Source organism: Ochotona curzoniae, unplaced genomic scaffold (genome assembly GCF_017591425.1).
Source record: "Ochotona curzoniae isolate NIBS_2020 unplaced genomic scaffold, NIBS_Ocur_1.0 contig_2210, whole genome shotgun sequence".
In the NCBI taxonomy this organism is placed as follows: Eukaryota; Metazoa; Chordata; class Mammalia; order Lagomorpha; family Ochotonidae; genus Ochotona; species Ochotona curzoniae.
In genome coordinates, this window is record NW_024465369.1 from 9,537,989 (window position 1) to 9,558,685 (window position 20,697).

Sequence of the window (20,697 nt, forward strand, 5' to 3'; positions counted from 1 at the left end):
TAGTGAGAGTAGGGATCTGTATCAGGTTCTGAATCTTATCAGAAATAATCGACGATTTTCTGTATCAATATGATGCTAGCTGTAGAATTATTTTCTTTATATACTCAGCTTCCTTAAGCTCTTTTTTTTGTCATGAAAACATGTTATATCTTGCCAATTTCCATCTATAGATGCATTTGTATGTTTTTATCCTCAGATATTTTTAAGATTTATTTTTATTTGGAAAGGCAGATATACAGAGAAGAGGAAAGACAGAGGACAAAGAGGAAGATCTTCCATTTGATGGTTCACCCCCAAGCGACTGCAACGGCCTGAGCTGAGCCAATCCAAAGCCAGGACCCAGGAGCTTTTTCAGGTCTCCCATGCAGGTTCAGGGTCTCAAAGTTTTGGGCTGTTCTCAGGCCACAAGCAGGGAACTGGATGGAAGGTGGAGCCGCCGGGATTATAACCGGTGCCCACATGGGATTCTGATGCATGCAAGGTGAGGACTTTAGCCACTAGGCCATTGTGCTGGGCCCGGGAAGTATGTCCTTCATATGTTAATTATTGTGGAATGTGAGATAGATCACCTCAGACATGTCTAACGTTTGTTAAGGAGTATTTTTTTTATTATATTTTTGACAATCTTTACATAGTTAATTAGGGTAAAAAGGTTCAAGGACTATAGGAAAGTAGATAAGACTATTATTTCCATATTGTTTCCTTCATGTTTAAAAGGGGTTATTAAGGGAGAAGGCCCACCCAATTTCCCACCATCCCCAGGTCCCACATCTAGGGTATGCTCCGAGGTTCTTGTTCAAGTGGTTTTGATAGTTCACCAGTTATAAATTGCTGCCAATCTTGTCATTCCAAGCTCTATGAGGCCTTTGAAGAATCCACTGATTGACAATGATTGCCTAGTCCATCCCACGTTTACCCTGGTCCTCCAGGATACCAGAGGATGTTGGAGTCTGGCCCAGCTTGGTGCATCCAATTCCAGTCCACACTTGTGCCAAGGGAGACTACAACCATTTCCCATTCAGAATGCAGCCCCCATTCCAGCACATGCGTCCCTTGGTGTGAACCTCAACCCAGCTAGGGTTGTCCGCTTAGCTCCTCAGCCGGCCCTGTTCCCAGCCATACATCACTTGCATGCCAGTGGTTGCTCTGACTCAGCTTGGCTTAGCCCCTCGCCTGTCCCGACCTCTGCCTTAGACACTGTGCTTAGTGTTCCTGGCTCTTGCAGACCAGTAGGTGCAAGAGCCTAGCTCAGCATGACCTGTATGCCCTCCTGGTCTCTAGTCTTGCTTGTGGGATAAGGTTTGCTCAGTCCTGCCTGGTCCACCCTGTTCCATTACCAATTGACATTTTACCCAGGTGTTGGATCTACTTTGCCCAGCTTGTCCGACTCCCAGGTCTGGACTACATATTCACCAGCAGGAGCTATGACTCGCCAGGGGAGTTTCCCAAGTTCCTCCACTTAATCCACTCCCAGACCCAGTTCTCATACATGCCATTGGGTTTAGGCCAGATTCTGGCAAAGTTTCACCTTCCATTTGGCCTTGTATGAGCTGGTGAACGTTGCAGCCTGGCCTACCCCACACCCTAATCAGGATGCACATTCTGGTGATGCTGTCCTGACCAGTCCAGACTGTTGAGGGATTCTTTACCTGTGATTCATGGCAGTCTCCTTGGTCACACCTAGCTTAGTCCATCACCACCCCAACTCTTGAGTTTACCAGAGGGGCTAGAATTTCTACAGGGTTTGGCCCACACATCCCTCACAAAAACTACCCCCGTTTATGGTTCTCGAGTGCTAGTTAATGTAATGGCCCTGCTTAATGTAACCCTTCTCCTGATCCATCATCATGTCAGGTAACAGGATATGATTCTGCTGGATAAGCCCTGAGCCATAGCTTTTGCATGGACCAGTATTTGATGGTTCGCATTGTTCAGTGATTACTAGTTTCTCAAAGGAAGAGTTACTGTCATTAGGAATCTTTACAATTGTTTCACATCCTAGAAGCAAAGTGGGTTCAACCTGGAACTAACTAAGCAGCGATTCAAAGAACCAAAACCCCAGATCTCCCTGGCCAGGTGGCCAGCAGGTGGAGCCTGGCACCAAATGGTGCACTGGCTGCCCTGGACAGCTCACCACATACACATGGTGGCTGTTGTCTGGGATCCAGGCATGAGACACCCCGTCCTGAGACTCACCAGCAGTAAACTCCCAGGCCCAAGGTCACACCCCTACCCAATCCCATTCACCGCCCAATGAAAGCGGCGGGTGGGCCCCAGACCTGCCCAGTCACAGAGACCTCCCCACTTGGTGTACTCATCCCAAAGGGAGCAGACCCTGGAGCCCAGGCAGGCCCAGGGACAGCTCACCACGTGCACATGGTGGCTGTCGTCTGGGATCCAGGCATGAGACTCCCCGTCCTGAGACCCACCAGGAGTATTTATTAACCAAGCTTGGTGATAACCGGTCCACTAGAAATAGGAAATCACAAGTCCATATAGCAATCTAATCAACCGTAACCCCAAGAGGAGCAAATGTTCATTACCCTGAAACCCATCTATTAAGCTGAAGACCTAAGTTCCAGCTTCCCCAGCAATGTAAGTTATCCCAAGAGGCTTGGAATGAATAACCTGGACACACTTACAAAGCTGCAGACATTCACCTTTCCCTGTTTTCTCTGCCCACATTCCACTACTGTAGTCCTGTCTCTCCTGGAACTCCCAATAGTACACAAATTAGAAATACAAAGCATCATAGAATTGCTATCTTCATTGTCCCAACCAAGCAGTAAAGAGCATGAGGAATACAGACATACAGGGGCCATGCTCAGGGGATACCTGTCCTCAAAGATATTGGGGAGGCCAAGAGTGCCAGAGCAATGGAGGTGCACAACCAAAAGAGTGAGCCCCACCTTAATCAGGATTGTGAGGGGAGTGGTTACAAAACAGTGCACTAGCGCCCCCTCTCAGGCTTTAGATAGGTGAGAGTCACAGGTGGGCAGGAGGGAACACCTAGGTAGTTGGAGAGTCACTTCCTAGCTCGTGACCCTGAACTAGCTGCTTACCTCACCACACTAATTATGCACTTGTCTCTTGGGAGAAATGTTCTCTGGTGAATTTAAGACATGGTGGAGAAGTTGCCATTTTCATATTTGAGAACAATGTCTCTGGGACCCAGAAAATCCTAACTACCTACTAGCTAGTCTGACTCCTCACACAGTGTTATGTATGTCATGGTTTCTTGTATTTCTACAGTTATATTTATGCATCCGTGGAAACACTACTTGGTTTCCAAACAAGCCTTTGTGCAGATATATTGCATATCATTTGTATACAGAATAAGCCATCTCTGGTTAATGCAACCTGTTATAATTCATATGGCTTTCATCTGAGTATTATACTGTTGTAAAGGAAATTCAAGAACAGAGGAAAACATATTTGAGGACCTATTTTAGGCTGTTCCTAGAGATATACTAGAATATCTGAAATAATAACTTCCTATTCTGGAGGCTCAAAGCTCCAATCTCATTGGTTCTACTAGATTTTGTGTCCAGTGAAGTCTGTACTCTGCTATGATGGTGCGCCATGTCCCATTCTAACATTAAGGAAGACACATATAACTTTATTATGCTCCTGTCATGATGATGCTCTTCCTGTTCTTGAGGGTTCAAACATCATCATTTTGGGTTACCTCCTACAGGTTTTACCTCTTGGCACATTAATGAATTTTGGAGGGCCATATTCAGATATGGCATGGCCTAAAAGATTTATTTTAAAGCTGTAAAACTAAGAATTTAGATTTTTGCAGGAAAGAGCTGCTTCTGTGCTTATATTAAAATGTATATTTTATCAATCTGCTATTTTTATTTTTAACTCTACAATGTTTCAAAAGTATATTAATAACTTTAAAGAATATACTTGTTTTGTGAAATGATAGAATTTATGTAATTGCAACATCTGAAATAAGAAATTTAAGATAGTTGGACCTGTCTTGGCAAAATACTTGAAGGTTCATAACTATGTATCATCCAAAAGAAATATGCAGAAAATGATTTTAGCTGTAGGCTGAATGGAGTGTTAATTGGTTATGCAAGACAAAGCTAAAAAGAAGTCTCATGATTGGAAGTTGAGCTTTCAGATTAGAGGCTTTATAGAGTATACATCCAAAAAGTCCTACAAGTTCATTTAGTTTGGGGATGTTCTGTAACGTTTTCTGCATATTCAAAAAGGTGACAGAGACACACGCCTACTAGTCACTTATGTTAAATGGGTTTTATGTTCAATTTCATAGCGAAGATTTATCAATATATGAGTGGGGGCTACTGCTGCTTGTACACCTGAAGTCCACTGGGTCAGGGCTCTCTATCAATTGCCAAGGGAAGTTCATCACAGGAATGCCTCCTCATCCGATTAGTACTGTCTTGTGTCTGCCTGAACATCAGATTCTATCCAGAGTGTTAGATCATGTAATAACTGTTGGCAAACATATGATGTGATAAGAAGTAGTAGCAACCTACTTGAGCCCTTGAGGGTATGCTACATGGCCTGGACAATAAGCTTAAATAATTGGAAATAATGTAGTGGAGATGTACTTGGGGTGCCACCGTTCCACACTAGGGTGCCTGGGCTTGAGCTCCAACTCCATTCCTTAAATTGCAACTTCCTTGGTAACATACTCTGTGACCAAGTGATACTTCAATTATTTGGGTCCCTGTTACCCTTGTGGAGACGTAGATTGATTTCTAGCTGCTGAGTTTAGTCTGAATCAATCGTAGCTGTTTCGGGTATTTGGGAAGAGAATCCGTGGATGGAAGATCACTTTGTGTTACTCTCCATCTCTTTCTCTGGCAATATTTCAGATACGTGAAAAGTATTGTAATTTTTTTTAATTGTTGGAGGTTGCTTTATCTTAAATATTTAGCGGTGGCCTATATTGTCTGAAGAATAACATGATCTAATAATAGCACAGCTGGAAGGGAAACATGTAGATTTGTTCTAAAGTACATTGTAAGTTGAGAAATGGATACTGTGTTCCTAAGTTAGAATCACAATATTTTATATCATTTACCTTGTGAAATCCACTAAGAAGAAGAAGAAAAAAAAAGTGTCTCTTTTCATAGGAACAGAAAGCTGCTACAGCTCTGTTTTTGTAGGTTTTTTTCATAGCACTTTATGAATTTAGTTGGGATTACTTAAAGAGAAAAATAGCCCACTGAATTATATTATCCTGTAGAAAACACCTGATTTATAGACAGACTGTTTTGCATGGTAGAGGAGGTGTGTGTGGGACACAGCTAAAGCTTCTCAGCCTTCTCCTAAAGCTCCCCACAGTCTTACTCAATGTAACCATTTAGTTTAAAACATGTGAGTAAGAAAGTGCACAATATAGTTTATTATATAGATTTTCCAGCATCTTACTTGGCTGATCATGAGTGAGTCGTGGACCTGCCAGCCCCGCCGCCCCCTCCAAAAAAAACACAACATTAGCATTAAAGAAGGCTGTGAAATTTTATTTATTTACCCATGAAGGAAGCTTTCTAAAAAGCAGGGCCACTTTTCATTCTGTAGGAGGGTTAAATCATTGTCCTAATTTAAAGAGGATCCAAGTTCCTATTAACTTCCTAATTAGATTTTATATCCTGCAATTCAATTTGTGAGCAAATACTGCTCATATAGGCCTCAGAAAACATCGCACTCACGGTAATGATCTATGTCACAGAGTGAGTGAACCGTTTCTCACGCTGACTCTTCCTTTCCAGCTTTGGCGATAGAAGCTTGCAGCCACGCTGCAACAATTTTAAACAGTTTTGAAGGAGAGCAAGATAGCATTTTTCTTAACTCTAATACATATGTTTATAACTGTGCTTTAATCTACATCAACTCTTCCTAATGACAGGCCACTTTACTTTGGGTTTATTTGGATAACACTTTCTAAATACATTTCACTACCCCAGGCTAGTAGGCTGACAAAATGACCTGGCAGACTCTGTGTGTGATATTTTAAGGGGAGGGAGATGCCAAAAGCATTGCAGGAAGAAACGTATTCTTAAAGATTATTACCATGGTGTCTACCAGAGTGAGGACTAGGTAGCATAATATTCTGAGATATAAATTCTCTGAGGCAGAACATAGAATTTTACTACCTAAAAGAAGATGTATTATGCCATCAGCAAAGGCCATGGAGCTCCATGTGATTAAAATAAAAAAGGAGCCAACTATCTGCCTTTAACTACCATTTAATGATAATGATTTTTGTCTTTAGCATTTATATTGGAAGTCAAGAAAGAGGCAAGCTGCAGGCTATCTAATAATAATATGGATAATAATAACTAACAATCACACTTCTATTCTTCCTCAGTTCTGAGCAGTCTATGAAAGTCTCCTCCTTCATCTTAGTTTATATGGTAATGGAAATATTAGTTTTAAAATTATGTTATGCACTACATGCTGATGAAGAAAATTTAAGCATTAGGTTTACATTATTAGTAAAGTCTCAGCAGGGGGGTACTCTGAATCCATATGCTTTACATAGTCTCATTTATTATCATGGCAACCCTTGCAGGCATATCTAGTTACCCATTTATTTTTATAACTCTCAACAACTTTCTAATAAATCATAGTGGTATTGATGTGTGGCTGTCAAATACTAGATAACAAAGGCCAATTAGTAAATATCCAGATTTTTTTTAAATCTATTTTTTGTATTTATTTCATTTGTTTGAAAGGCAGAGAGGCAGATAGAGACACTTTGATCTGCTCGTATAAGTACTAAATGCTACCGTAGCCAGACTGGGCAGGCCATCAGGTGTGGGTGGCAGGGACACAGGGACTTGAGCCATCATCTACTATCTCAAAGTGTCTGCATTAGGAGGAAGCTGGATCAGAAGCAGAGCATCAGAGCACAACCATGCAAATATGTGATATAGCCAACTAGGCAGCTATTTAGCTGCTACATCAAATGGCTGCCCCAAGTATACAAAATTTTCCTCAGTAGTATGAGATTAGGCATGTTGGTGATATTTGCACTTTGAAAATCAACCAGGACTGAAGAATCTGGCTCTTATCATTCAGTTTCACTACTGCTTTTAGAGCAGGTTTATTAGCTCATCTTTGCCAGTTTACTGAGTTTTATGGCATGGATTAAAACCCAGGTTTGCACTGTGCAAAAAGCACCTGTTTATTTGCTTCAAGTTTACAAAAATTTTGAATTGGGAAAAATCTAAGTGCTTCATAAAGTGCAAGCATGTAACAATGCTGCAGTCGCATTCCCTCTGCGTTTCTTCTGAATGCTTCAGGTGCATTTGTTTTTCTCATTTCATGCAAACTTCATGGGACGTGGTACACTTGTTGGTTTCAATTACAGCTATGTTTTCTTACATCCCTAAAATATCATCTTGAGTATCATCACATTTATATATCAATATTTAACTTACAGACTGCAGATATAATGTTAATTTAGGTCCTTTCCATTTCTTATCTCCAAACATAGTATCTGTGTCTTAGAAAAGATATAACTGTTGCTGAAAAACATAAATCCAATTGCTTGATCAGCCTAAAAATTTGTCATTGGTCTTTTGAGAAATAAAAAGGTTTATGTGGTTGGCTAACATGGAAACAGTGATAAACGTGAAATCTCTTTTCCTACTTGGATGCTAGGGTAAAGTTTTATGGTGTCAGGAAAGAAGCTGGGACTTGGTTCTGTAGCAGGACTGTATACATGAGAGTTAGTATGGGCAAGAATCCAATCAGTGAGCAATACTCCCCTTGCTTCTTGAAACTGGATCTTCTATTTCTGTGTATTCTACACTTTTTAGGAAACAATTTTGGTTCTGGGTGTCATCTAAGGTCATAGCTTTCCAGCATGTGCAGTTTGGATGGTTATCCTTTATCTAGTGGAGACTTATTTAAGCCAGTTTGATAGCGAAGCTTATAAAAACAGTTGTAAGACCTAGGGATTCAGTAATGTTACTTCTGTGACTTGAACCTGTTAAAGAAAAAAGTAAAGAGGATTTGAGAGCAGGAAAGGAGAAACAACGAAAAATGTTTAAATGTCAGAGGTAACAAGGGGAGACCTGGAGTCTAGATTGTGGCACAGCAGGTTTCAGCTACCACCTGAAACAATGGAAACCCATATTGCAGTGTAGATTTAAGTCCCTGCCCCACTTCTGATCCAGCTGCCTGGGAGTGCTCCTTGGAAGGCAGCTGAAGAAAACCCAAGTTATTAGTAAAACTGCAACCAAAAGGATGGGAGAAAGTCTTTACACACTACACAAGAGAGAAAGCGCTAATCTCCAGAATATATGAAGAACTCTACAACAACCAACAAAATAAAACAGAACAAATTGGTCAAGAAATGGGCATGGGAAATAGGCAGACACTTTAAAAAGGAATAGATCCAAATGGCTAACAGGCATATGAAAAAAAATGCTCAAGCTCCCTGATAATAAGGAAAATACAAATAAGAACATCACTGAGTTATCACCTAACACCAGTAAGAATGACCCACATACAGAAAACCACCAACTTTCTGATGAGGATGTAGGGAAAAAGGAACCCTAATCCACTGGTGGTTTGATTGCAGGCTGGTGCAGCCTCTATGGAAATCAGTATGGAGAGTACTTAGACAACTGAAAATCTGCCTACCATATGTCCCAGCAATATCACTCCTAGGAATATATCCAAAAGACCTGTTACATGAGAAAGCAACATACACCCCTATGTTCACAGCAACACAATCAATGGTTCCAAAAACATAGAAGCAACCGAAATGCCCATTAACAGAAGACTGGATAAGGAAACTGCAATTCATCTACTCTATGAAATACTACTCAGCTATTAAAAGAACAAAAACAAACAAAAAATGAAATACATTTCATTGTGGCCAGATAGACCAAACTATAAACCATTATACCATTATGCTAAGGGAAATAAGCCAATCCCAAAAGGTCAGATATCATATGTTTGACTTAATATAATATAAAACAATGTCAAATCTAAAAATTGTACCTGTAAATTGTATCGTATTGCATTCCAAGATGCCTGTACTACCTGCAATAAGATCTTGTGATGTAACCTATTAATTTATAATTCATTAGAGACTGATGAATATGATCATCTGAGATTGTTAATATCCCTCTTATTACTGTTATTACTACCTCCCATGGCCAACGATGATTTAGTCCATACTGTACTCCCATTTGAACCACATGGGTCATATGCTAGCATTAATTTCTACAGGATGATATTGGACACTCTTTTGCACCACCCTAGTGTCACATCGATACCCATGCTACGAGTTCAAAAACACCATGGAAATAAAGACTATTTCATTTATTTATTTTTTTATTTTTTTCCTTCTCAATCTGAGGGGGACTCTACCTAAGGGTAGGTATAATGGAAGCACAGCAGAAATAATATGTCCATAGGCTTAAACAGAGAGAAGCATATCCCCGAACTTGCAATACAAGAATGGTTTCACAGTGAAATGACAGAGAAACCCCTACATTGTTGGGAGACTCTTCAATGGGAGTACGATGGACTTCCGAGGGCACTCCAAAGACACGTAGTGGGAGACTGGAGAGAACAATGGGCGTGGCGGTAGGGAAACCCCAATGCCTATTAAACTTTGTCATAGAATAAATTAAAAAAAAAGAAAACCCAAGTGATTTGATTCCTGTTACCCACGAGGAAGACTAGGATTGGACTTCATGCTTCTAGCTCTTAGAGCAATTTGGGGAGTAATCTAAAGGATAAGAAGCTTCTCCCTCTTCTGCCATTCAAACAAGTAATTAAAATTTCTTAAAGAGACCTTAGGTTAAGGGGGTTAATCACTCCTTTTCATTACTCTCTGTTACACTAGAATGTTACCTTGAAATTATCAAATAAAAGCAGAAAAATAAAAGCATACTAACAAGATACAGTGAACTAATCAAACAATATGTGCAGTCTTTCTCATCTGCTAACAAAGAAAATTTCAGATATTTAAAAAATGAGAAGTTACAAACATTGTTTACAAATATGGATTTAAAACAATGTGCTTTTATATAATTGTTAAAATGGTTCACATTGAACTTATCTGGACAATAAGATGCTGGACTTTACGTTTGGTAAATGCTTGCAATGAAAGAATCTCAACTGAATTTGAACTGTGGTAATGCAACAAGGTGGAGGAATCCACCATGGGGGGAGGGCTTAGAGAGGGGTAGGGGGAATCCCAGTGCCTATAAAACTGTGTCACATAATGCAATCCAATCAATAAAAAAAAAAGGTTCACATACTATTAGAATTACAATGTTGCAGAGGCTGATTTTTGAATACTCTCAAACACATGTCTACTGTCAACACAAATAAATAGGATCTATAAAAAGATTAAACTAAGGTTTATTCAGAGAATATAAGTGAGCTAGGCCAGCCCAGGAACACATGCCTATGACTTCCATTAAATCTTGGGAACTGTTTTAAAGTGATCAAATTCCAGTTACAAATCGTATACTCCAAATTGAACAGAAACAGGTTTGACACCCCCACACCCTAAGTAACACTGAAAAATAAAAGAGAAAAAGCTTTAGATAAGCTGGAGATGAAGGGCAGAGGATTTCTCAATGATTGTAGATTAATTTCTTCAGATTATGGTTGGTTAGAAATACATGCAGGGACTGTGAAGGTATTATTTCTGGAAAGAGGCTACTGGAACTGTTTAGTAGTTCTGATGAAGTCACTTGTGGGAATTGATACAGAATATATGGATAAAGAACAAAAGATTACTCGATTACTCAAGATGACCAAGATCAGACTGATCTGTGGGTGCATCACCTAAGTCAGATTGAACTGATAAATAAAAATAACAGCTCTGACCACCACTTCTCATTCAGGTCTCTGCAATTTTCTTGTGAATGCCTCATGGGGGGCAATCTGTTCCCAATAACCAAACTAAGACCTATTTATACCCTTTTTTAATTTCAGGGGATCCTATGGTCATGACGTGGGGAAACGGCCTTGGATTACAGGAGACGAATGCATAGTGGGCCTCATGACTGACATTGTAGGTAAGTGTAACACACAAAACTATTTTTCCCCAAAGCATTTGGCAAGATACTATCATTATAAGTACTGGCTACAAAGTCAGAGGTTATAGATGGACATACCAAGTTTCTGTTTTACTCCATAACAGTAAGAGTTAAGTAAATTTTTAATTTAGATTGTTTCTTCCAAGTATGTTATGAAATACAGGATTATTTGGTACAAAATGTTGCTACTTACGAAATTGAAAACTAATATTAACCCATTCATAAAAATGTCTACTGTATCAATTTAATAAATTTCATAAAACTTGACTGGATTTCTGGTAACTCCTTTTTATGATGAAAGACAAGGGAAAATTACAAAAATTTATGTAAAAATGAATTCGATCTTCACTAAACATAAAAAATGCTAAGCATATTTTGAATCATTTAAGTTTAATCATCAATTTTCTGTTTAAATTTAGACTACCTGTTATAAACAATACATTTGATTGCTTTTTGTTCTATTTTGTGTTTCCTTAAAGTGAGTCCATACATGTGTGAGACTAGTATTATTCAGGATAGTTTTAGATAGTAGATGCTATTAATGACTTAAAAAAAAGTTATTACATTTAAAAATCCAGCATTCCTGAATTCTTATGTGAATTCATGATACTGAGAAAAGAAATAGAAATGTAGATAAATTTATTCGGAAATAGTCTAAAGACTTAGGGAAGCACCAACTCTCAAAATGCTATTTGTCATTTTTAAAAGGATTTATTGATTCATTAGAAAAGCAGAATTATGAGCAGAGAGAGAGACAGAACTGAACTTTCATTTGCTCCCCGAATGACAATAGCTGTGACTGAACCAAGTAAAAGGTTCTAGGAGTTTCTTCAGTTTCCCACAGGCACCCCAATACATGGGTCAGTGGAAGATTTGCAATCCCATTAGCAAGGAATTATTTCAGAAGCAGAAAGCCTCTATGAGATGCTGGTGTTGAAGGTGGCAATTCAACCTATTACAACAAAATGCCAGTCATTTTCAAAATGCTTTTTCAAACCCCATTTCTTTATTAAAAAGGTATAAAAACATATTCTTGGTTTAGCCTAGACATTTTAACCATTACTCAGAAGACAAAATCAGTTTTGGGGTGTGGGTCAGGTAGAGTGGAATTCAAATGACAAAAGTGGGATTTAAGCCAGAAAGAATTGTGGCAGTTGGCATTAAAATAATTATACTTGTATTAGCATAAACTTCGGTATTGTCTAGAGATTCTTGTGAACAAGAAAAATCCATATAGCTCTATGCCAGCAATTGGGAACAGAGACCAAATGTTTTCAGTCCCATCACACACATGGGCAGATTTGATTTCTTTGTTTCCCATTGTATGTTATAGCAATTGATTTAGAGATGCTTCATTCTGTAATACAATAACAGATATAAAATGTTCTTGGAGTGGATAAAGTCTGTTTTATAAACAAAATACTTAAAAAGGATATAATGAGTAATATTTTATTTATTAAAAATATTTGTGTATTTAATTTGTAAAAGTAGCTGGGACTTGGCCTATCAAAAGACAGGATTCATGGATACAGGGGTCCAAAGACTTAGGCCATTCTCCCCTGCTTTTCCAGATCATTAGCAGGGAGCTAGATCAAAACTTGGGCAGCCGGGAATTGAACCTGTACCTATATGGGGTGCTGGTGCTACTGTTTGGGAATTACAATGCTATGCCATGGTGCTAACTCCATGAGCAGTGTTTTAAAAGCTTGCATATTATTTGCCTTTTCTACGTTTCAGAAATTACTAGAACAGTTTACTTGAGGGTATGTACCCTAAGACATACCTAAAAATGAATTCACTACGTTTGCTTTAATATGATCAGATAATCTCAGGAGATGTTAAGTGTGTGTAAAATGACAAATTCAACATTTTAAAGATAGTGATTAGCTTAGTTTTAAATTCTAGAATTGGTCTTATAATGACATTTTTCCTTGGATGCTGTACTGATCCATGACTGTCTCCTTACCTATGAAAATTACAGAATAAAATGAGACAAAGACAAACTGTTCATTCATTGAAAGAAAAGACTTAATTTCCTATTAGTGAAAAAACTATTAATATTTTATGCATGGCCAACAGTTCTACAAAACATGGAATATGTTACCCTTGTAATTAATGTCATATTATCAAGATATAAGCAATAGAATTGCTAATGAATTTTATTAGCATCATTAAGCCTGCTTAAGAAAGCCTACATAGAAAAATAGATGCTTAGATTTATAAAAATGTTGCAATACAAACACAAATTTATTTTTAAGAAATGTGTGTATGACCCTGGGAAAAGCAATGATTCCTGGAAGCTTCCCCCAAGACTCCCAGCCATTTGGCACCTTTAGCAGTCCCAGCAAATTGCTACTTGAAAACTTAAGGAGCAAAGCATGCAGACTTAGCCTGACTACAAACCTGATAAGTAACTCAATAGTGGCATTGGGATCTGTTTATCAAATACACAGGGTGTGATATGGCAGGAACATATAATGAGCTGTCTTATTGAAACTGGGAGGCAGGGGGAGCAGCTGAGCTGCCAGGATAGTTAAACCCAAGGGTGACATGGGTATTTCCTCCTGCCCCCTTTGCTCAGGAAACAGAAACACACTGACCAGATTCAGACCACTTTAGAGAACTATGGCTGACCTAGATTGTGGTAAATCAGCATGCTATGTAACAAGCCTACCAAGAGACAGGAAACAAAGGACCATATAAGAATCAAGAAGGAATGGCAGCTAAATTTATGGAAATCCTCTTGTTGCCTGCAGGAAAACCCTGAATGTTAGGTGACACCTCCCGTTATAATGCCAACCACGACTCAAGTCACTCCTGTCTGTGTGAGCCTGCACTTCAGCCACGCTATCTACACTTTGTCTTTCTCAATGAAGTTCTTGCTGTAACTGTCATCTTCTCATGAATTCTTTCTTGTGACAGAGCCATCTTGATACTAAGCAGTGCTTTTCACAAACTCCTTATTTTGTAAAGAAAAAAAAATGTAGGACTGTTCTAGGTTTACAAAGGCAGAAGCTGGTTTGCAGCAGGGTCTTCTGTATTTGACTATTATGTGTTAACAGTGCTCCAAAGAGGAATCCTGAGAAATTATTTTTTTTTCTCCAAGAGACATTAAGTAAGTTAAATCATTGATAAATGAAATTCAAAGCGAATACCTCATTGGTTTATTAAAAAAGAGCGTAAGTCAGGGATTTAGAATTACCAGTATATAGTATAAGCTCTCTATAAATCGTCTGAGCAGGCTTTGAGAGAAGGTGGTGCTGGAATTCACTTGAGTCTTGCTTTTCAGTACAGCCGAAGATGATCTTCAGTAAATACATGAACTTGTAATAAACAGGCAGGAGAGCACTCTTCTGATGAGGGCCCTGGATCACACCTGTCTCATTGAAATGTTTCAAATCTTGACATTTATTGCAGTGAATTGTAGATGATTTAATATATATACATATATATATATACTTTTAAATCTTAACAAGCTTTCTCATAAGTTCAAAAAAAGAAAGCTTTGTCCCCACATACTTGTAGATCTTGATGTTTTCACAATTCAAAGAAGGCTCTTATGAGAATGAAAAGAAACAAAGAACTTAAAAGAATTCCAGCTGATTTTTTTTTCAAAAAGGTTTATTTTCTTATAAAACATTGGTATTGAAATACCTCAACAACGTTGATTTCAGAGGTATAGTTTGAATAAAAAGAAATAGGTCAATTAGGTATGTTTTCTTTTGAAAATAAGCTGAAAATCAAACTGATGGAACATCAGAGAGTGCTTGATTCTTCCATGCTTTACATGTGGAGTAAACATTTCTGTTAGTGTTTTTGAGACTTTGATATTAGCACAGTCTTGGTTAGTTTATGTGTACTTGTGTTTGTGCTAAAGGTACTGATTAACCATGGCAAATTTCAGTTCCACTCGGGACACTGATTTTAGGAAGTTCTTGGTTGAACTTGACTAAGAGTGTCCTATTGTGTGTGTGTGTGTGTGTGTGTGTGTGTGTGAGAGAGAGAGAGAGAGAGAGAATTTTTCAAATGAGATACCATTTACAAAAAGAGGAGGGGTCCAAGTTTGAGTTTGCTATTTAACATAAGGTGAACACTGCTCAGCACTGCTTGAAAAGCTAGGTTCCTACAGCCCAGCACAGAGGGATGGGCGTGTGTGTAGCTTCACCCATTCTCTGACCAGATAGTTTTTAAGTGATCACAAATGAATACCAGTTGCTTTAAAAATCCAAAATTTCTCAGGAATCTTGTTTTAAGATTTTAATTATTTTAGGCAGAATTGAATGTTTAAGCAAAGCTGGAATATCTGAACTTGTATTGAAAGTTTTTCATCTTTCTCCCTGTTTAATTACTTCACTTTCTAGATAACATTTGTTAATGTTCACTATAGTCTCTTCATTGCTTCTCTTATTAATCATTTGCCCTTGAATTCCACCTTTCATTGTCTCTGTAAACAAACTTTTTAAGCACAGTTTTCGGGAAAACTATGCATTGGTAGCTAACAGGGAGTGAACAATGGATCACATTGGATATATTTGCATACCTTTCTTTTTGAAATAACAGTGGAAGTTCGTACCATGATGCAGAGCAACAATATAATACAGGTGTTATACACTTGAGAATTGCCTTTTAAAGATTATGTTTATTTGAAAGGCCAAGTTACTGAGGTGATGTAGAATAGGGAGAGAAGGAAAGCAATCTGCCGTTTCACTCCCTAAATTTTTGCTGTAGTGAAGTGAAACAGCTGGGATTCAAAGTGACACAAATTTGGGATATAGATATTGTAGCTGGCAGCTTTACCCGCCACCTACATCTCCCACCTTTTAACATTTTTTAAAAAATGTGTTGTTTAGGAAAAGTCTCAAGTTGTTATCTGTAGCGTAAGCCTACCACATCTGTGTGGTATGTCTAAGAGGAATTTGCTTTACTGCTAAAGCATGGGATGAGATTGCATTAATCGTCCCTTGACTTCAAACATGACTTGCCTTACAAATACTGGGGATACATCATTTAACACTTACCACTTGTTTACCAGGTAGAGAAATCCATGTGGCAAATGCGTCAGGAGTTCCTTGATTGGATAAACCTATGGGAACTCCCTTGAATAGCTCTGTTGAACAATTCCTACATTACACACTTCACTGCCGTGACTTCAAATGTACTTACCCTGTAAATATTAGATTGTTATTTTACTTCCTCTCTATTATCTTAAAATGGAACTCTCTAATGCATCACTTTCATTGCACAATGTTGGACTTGTATCACATTTTTAAATATTTAGTAGTGCCTTATAAACATTAAGACATAGCACATTCTCCATCATTGTGAGTATACTAGATTAATTGGCTTTTTGGATTTACTTTTTTAATGTTATGATACAGTTCATAGGCTTTGATTTCCCCTCTATAATTATAATAGTATAGTCCTTCAAAAACACTCAGAGTAGCATTGTGCTGCAGGGGCATGAAGCTCCCACTTGAAGTGCCAGCATATTAGAGTGATTGTGTCCTGGTTACAATGATCCAGGTTTCTGATAATGTGACTGGAAAGGCAGTGTAAAACAGTCCAAGTTCCTGGGCTGCTGCCACCCAGGTGGGAGACCAGGATGGATTTCCTGGCTCCTAATTTAAGCCTGACCCAGTCTGAGTGTTGTAGCCACATAGAGAGTGAGCCAGAGGATGGATAATCTCTCTCTCTCTCTCCATCTCTCCTTCTCCCTCTCCCTCCCTTCTTCTTTATCTTTCTTCCCCTATCTTCCCCTGTCTCTTTCTGGCTCCATCTTTCAACTAAATAAATACTGTTGCAAATTGATTAAATCTGCTGTGCTGGATTTTGAGATCCTCACAAAATCATCGAGTCTGAAGTAGGTGCTAACACATAAAGGCGTTTTATTCAGTTTAACCTAGGTCTCCCAGCCACCCCCACCCACCCCAGCATGACTGGGTGCAGAGGGAGGGGCAGCTGCAGTCTGCAGTTGGCAGGCTGCAGCAGGAATAGCAAGGCAGGAAAAAGAGTTTCAACAGCACAGGGTTCTTATACATTTCAGGCCAATTCCATATAATTATATAGTCATGATTGGTCAGTTGAACTGTTAGCTATTTTAAAAAGAACAAGTTGGCAGGCTTCTATTGGTGGGTTTGAAGCAAGCAACTTTCAAAAAGTACAAAGTGATGAGCTATGGAGCAGTGAATGTAACGCCAGGGACCTCCTTCATGAGGAGTGCTCTGCCTACATGGCCTTCCAGGTGCCCTGCCTGGTGTCACATAGACTGTAAGGCCTGGGCTTTACACAGCCTCCAGCCAAGAAAGTAAGGCAGAAATCACAAAAGCAGAAAACACCTAGGTTCTTCAAATCCATCCCACAGATGGGTGGGAAGGAGGGAAACGGTAAGAAGCTCAAGAGTCTTTATTCACCAGCCAGGGTGGCAACCACACAGCAAGAGGCTGATAGGCTATCACTCCCAGCTGCCAAAGTGAAGGATTTTTAAATGCTCAAGCCATGTTTTGGCTAGTTAGAAAAGCTAGATAAGGCAATAAAAAACAAGACACTGTTAATTAAATAAGGGTACAGACAGAAGGTGGGAGCCATATACAATTTATAGAAGCGAAAGCTGTGTTACCAGGGAAAGGTTATAGCCAAAAACAGTCTTTTAACCAGAATGAACATGAGTCATGGGCCATATATCTGGGATTCTGCCTACTCCCAGATCTTGCTCAAGGGGTAGAGGCTTGGGTCACCAAGATACTAAAATGGAGTCATAGTGGTTAATTGTCCAGTAATACCCTGTACTAGGGTGGGGTTTCAGGGAAGTGGTCCATTACAATAAAAATTCAAAATAGGGAAAATGTTAATATGGTTATGCCTGAGCTCTTAACCAATGTGTTCTCTGGGTCTGTTTTTTTTTTTTTTAAAGATTTATTTATTTATTGGAAAGTCAGATATACAGAGAGGAGGAGAGACAGAGAGGAAGCCCCAAGCGAACGTAACAGCCGATGCTATGCTGATCCAAAGCCAGGATCCAGGAGGAACTTCTTCTGGGTATCCCATAAGGGTGCAGGGTCCCAAAGCTTTGGGCTGTCCTCAACTGCTTTCCCAGGCCACAAGCAGGGAGCTGGATGGGAAGTGGAGCTGCTGGGATTAGAACCAGCGCCCATATGGGATCCCGGGGCGTTCAAGGCGAGGACTTTAGCCACTAGGCCACACTGTCAGGCCCTCTGGGTCTATTTTTAGTGTTAAATATTTTGTTAATAAGAATTAGATTATGCTAATGGAGTATACATCTTAATTTTGTTTGTTTTTGGCACAGAGACACACCTATATTTTAACTAAATATGTATGAATCAGGTGTAAAACTATTTAGGTTGCTGTGTTTTGCTATGTAATACTTTTATCTTAGTATTTTTTATCTCATTGCAGTAGCAGTGAATTATGTTTAGCAAAGCAGTCTTCTTAAGGATATATCTTAATTTAATGTTAGAAATAACCACTTTTTAAAATGTGATTGGCCTTAATGTCTTACCAAATTGCCTTTTGATGGTACGTGTAGCACACCCACAAAAAAAAAAAGAATGCCTTGAGACTTGGAAACCAGCTGATAGTGGGATAAATCATGTTTACTTAAAAATAAAAAGCAAATGTTTCATTATTTTTTGTTGTTTACTTCCTCAAAAGAGAAGTGCAATTTTATGTGGTAGTTCCTGTGAGTTCAGACTTCAGTTGTTAAAATGTAGTAAGAGCAGCAACTTCCATTTCTTTATGATGACACATCAAGTATGTCCTTATCTCAAAAACGTAAGAGTGATTGAGTGAAAGCTCCCTACTTTGCTTTTTGCAGGTGTCTCTAGAACACATGGAAGCATCTAAATTGCATTTGTTTTGCAGGAGCCAGTGAGAAAGAAATAGCCCTAATGAACGCTTTGACTGTTAATTTACATCTCCTATTGGTAAGTTTCTTTTCCCAAGATGTTTAGAATGCTATGTTTACAAATGCTGATGTTTTTCTATCTTCAATCATGAGCATCTAGTGGTTTACTCATTTGAAAGTTGTGAGATTTTCCATTTTACCAGCAAGTGCTGTGTAATAATATGAGAGCCTCTACATCATCATGGAAGAGTTGACTTTTACGAAGAGAATATAGAGTAATTAACAGTGCCTATCTCAGAACATGAGGAACAGGAGTCATTTGGGGTGACAAGAACAACAGTTTCAACACACGAAGCGATCCTGTTGGCAAAAACTGAGTTGTTTGGAAAGATAGTTTTCCAATATGGTGACTTTCATACAGTGGGATTATGGACCAACATATTTTTGTGTTATACACTTTAATTTTTTTATAAAGATTTTTTGTTGTTGTTGTAAAACCAGATATACAGAGTGGAGGAGAGACAGCAAGGAAGATAGTCTGTCTGAGGATTTACTCCCCAAGTGACCACAAAGGCTGAAGCTGCACTGATCCAAAGCCAGGAGCCTGTAGCTCCTTCCAGGTTTCCAACATGACTGCAGGGTCCCAAGGCTTTGGGCCGTACTCGACTGCTTTCCCAGGCCAAAAGCAGGGAGCTGGATGGAAAGTGGGGCTGCCAGGATTAGAACCAGCACCCATGACAGATCCTGGTGCGTGCAAGGCAAAGACTTTAGCCCTTGGTCACCACACTGAGCCCAACACTTTAAATTTTTTTTTAATTGTTTATACAAAGTGAACAAATTCCATATTATTCATTGTACAGATTTAAGAGCTTACTGATATGTTTACCCCTACTCTTGCCAGCATTGTCTACTCATAGCACCCTCTTCCATCTACCTATCTTTCTTTCCTTTCTTTTTCTCCTTTCCTCTTCTCTCCTTCCCTTCCCCTCACTTCTCTTCCCTACTTTTCTTTTCTCTTCCCCTCCCCTCTACTCTCCTCCTCTCTTTCTTCCCTTTCTTTCATCTCAAGTAAGCCTCAAATATCTTAAAAATTAGAACTGCATGGGGGAAAATGCTAGTACCTTAAATCTTTAATAAAATGCTTCTCATATTGTAAGTGTGCTTAGACAGTTTTCCTCTAAGTACAAAGCATGCTCAGGTATTCTTGATTTTGATTATGATGCCTATATGGTTTTTGGAATATGACTATTACTCAGTGCTTGGAGAAATTTCGATTTTGCTTTTTAAAGTATGAGTTAGAAACATGTATACATTTAGATATCCCTGGATTTGATTTCCAGCTGAGTTAGTCAATATTTGATTCACCTTTGGCAAGATTTGTAGCAACTATGATTCTTAATATTATCCTGTGAAAAATAGAATAGTACACCCCTGCCTCACTTATGTGTAGGAGAATTCAATGTGATAATATGTGAAAATTTATTTAGCACATCAACCAATGATGAGCATGCGTCAACACTAGTTGCTGTCTCGACTGTTAATGTCGTTCTCCCTGAACTGTGTGCAGAAAGAAAGGGCTGTCATGGACAAATAAACTCACTGGACATTCTGCTAGTGGCACTTCTTAGGTAAACTTGATAAAGTGGTTGGTTTGTGATGCAGGTCAAAGGGAGGGTAGGGTAGGAAGCATCTCTGTGCTCCTAAACCTTTATTGTGAAATTTCTTCATCTTATATAAATGAAATTATTTAGAAATCCAATCAATTCAAGAAAT

The 20,697-nt window shown here is 38.8% G+C and overlaps 1 protein-coding gene across 1 annotated transcript in view; it reads left to right on the top strand.

The window, feature by feature from the left end:
• The window catches only part of KYNU (kynureninase), a 136,477-nt gene that overhangs the window by 33,885 nt on the left and 81,895 nt on the right, over positions 1 to 20,697 (top strand). Inside the window, exons 3-4 of the mRNA XM_040971523.1 lie at positions 10,960 to 11,042; positions 18,942 to 19,003. Coding sequence (XP_040827457.1) covers positions 10,960 to 11,042; positions 18,942 to 19,003 — 145 coding nt within the window. The remainder of the gene's footprint in view (positions 1 to 10,959; positions 11,043 to 18,941; positions 19,004 to 20,697) is intronic.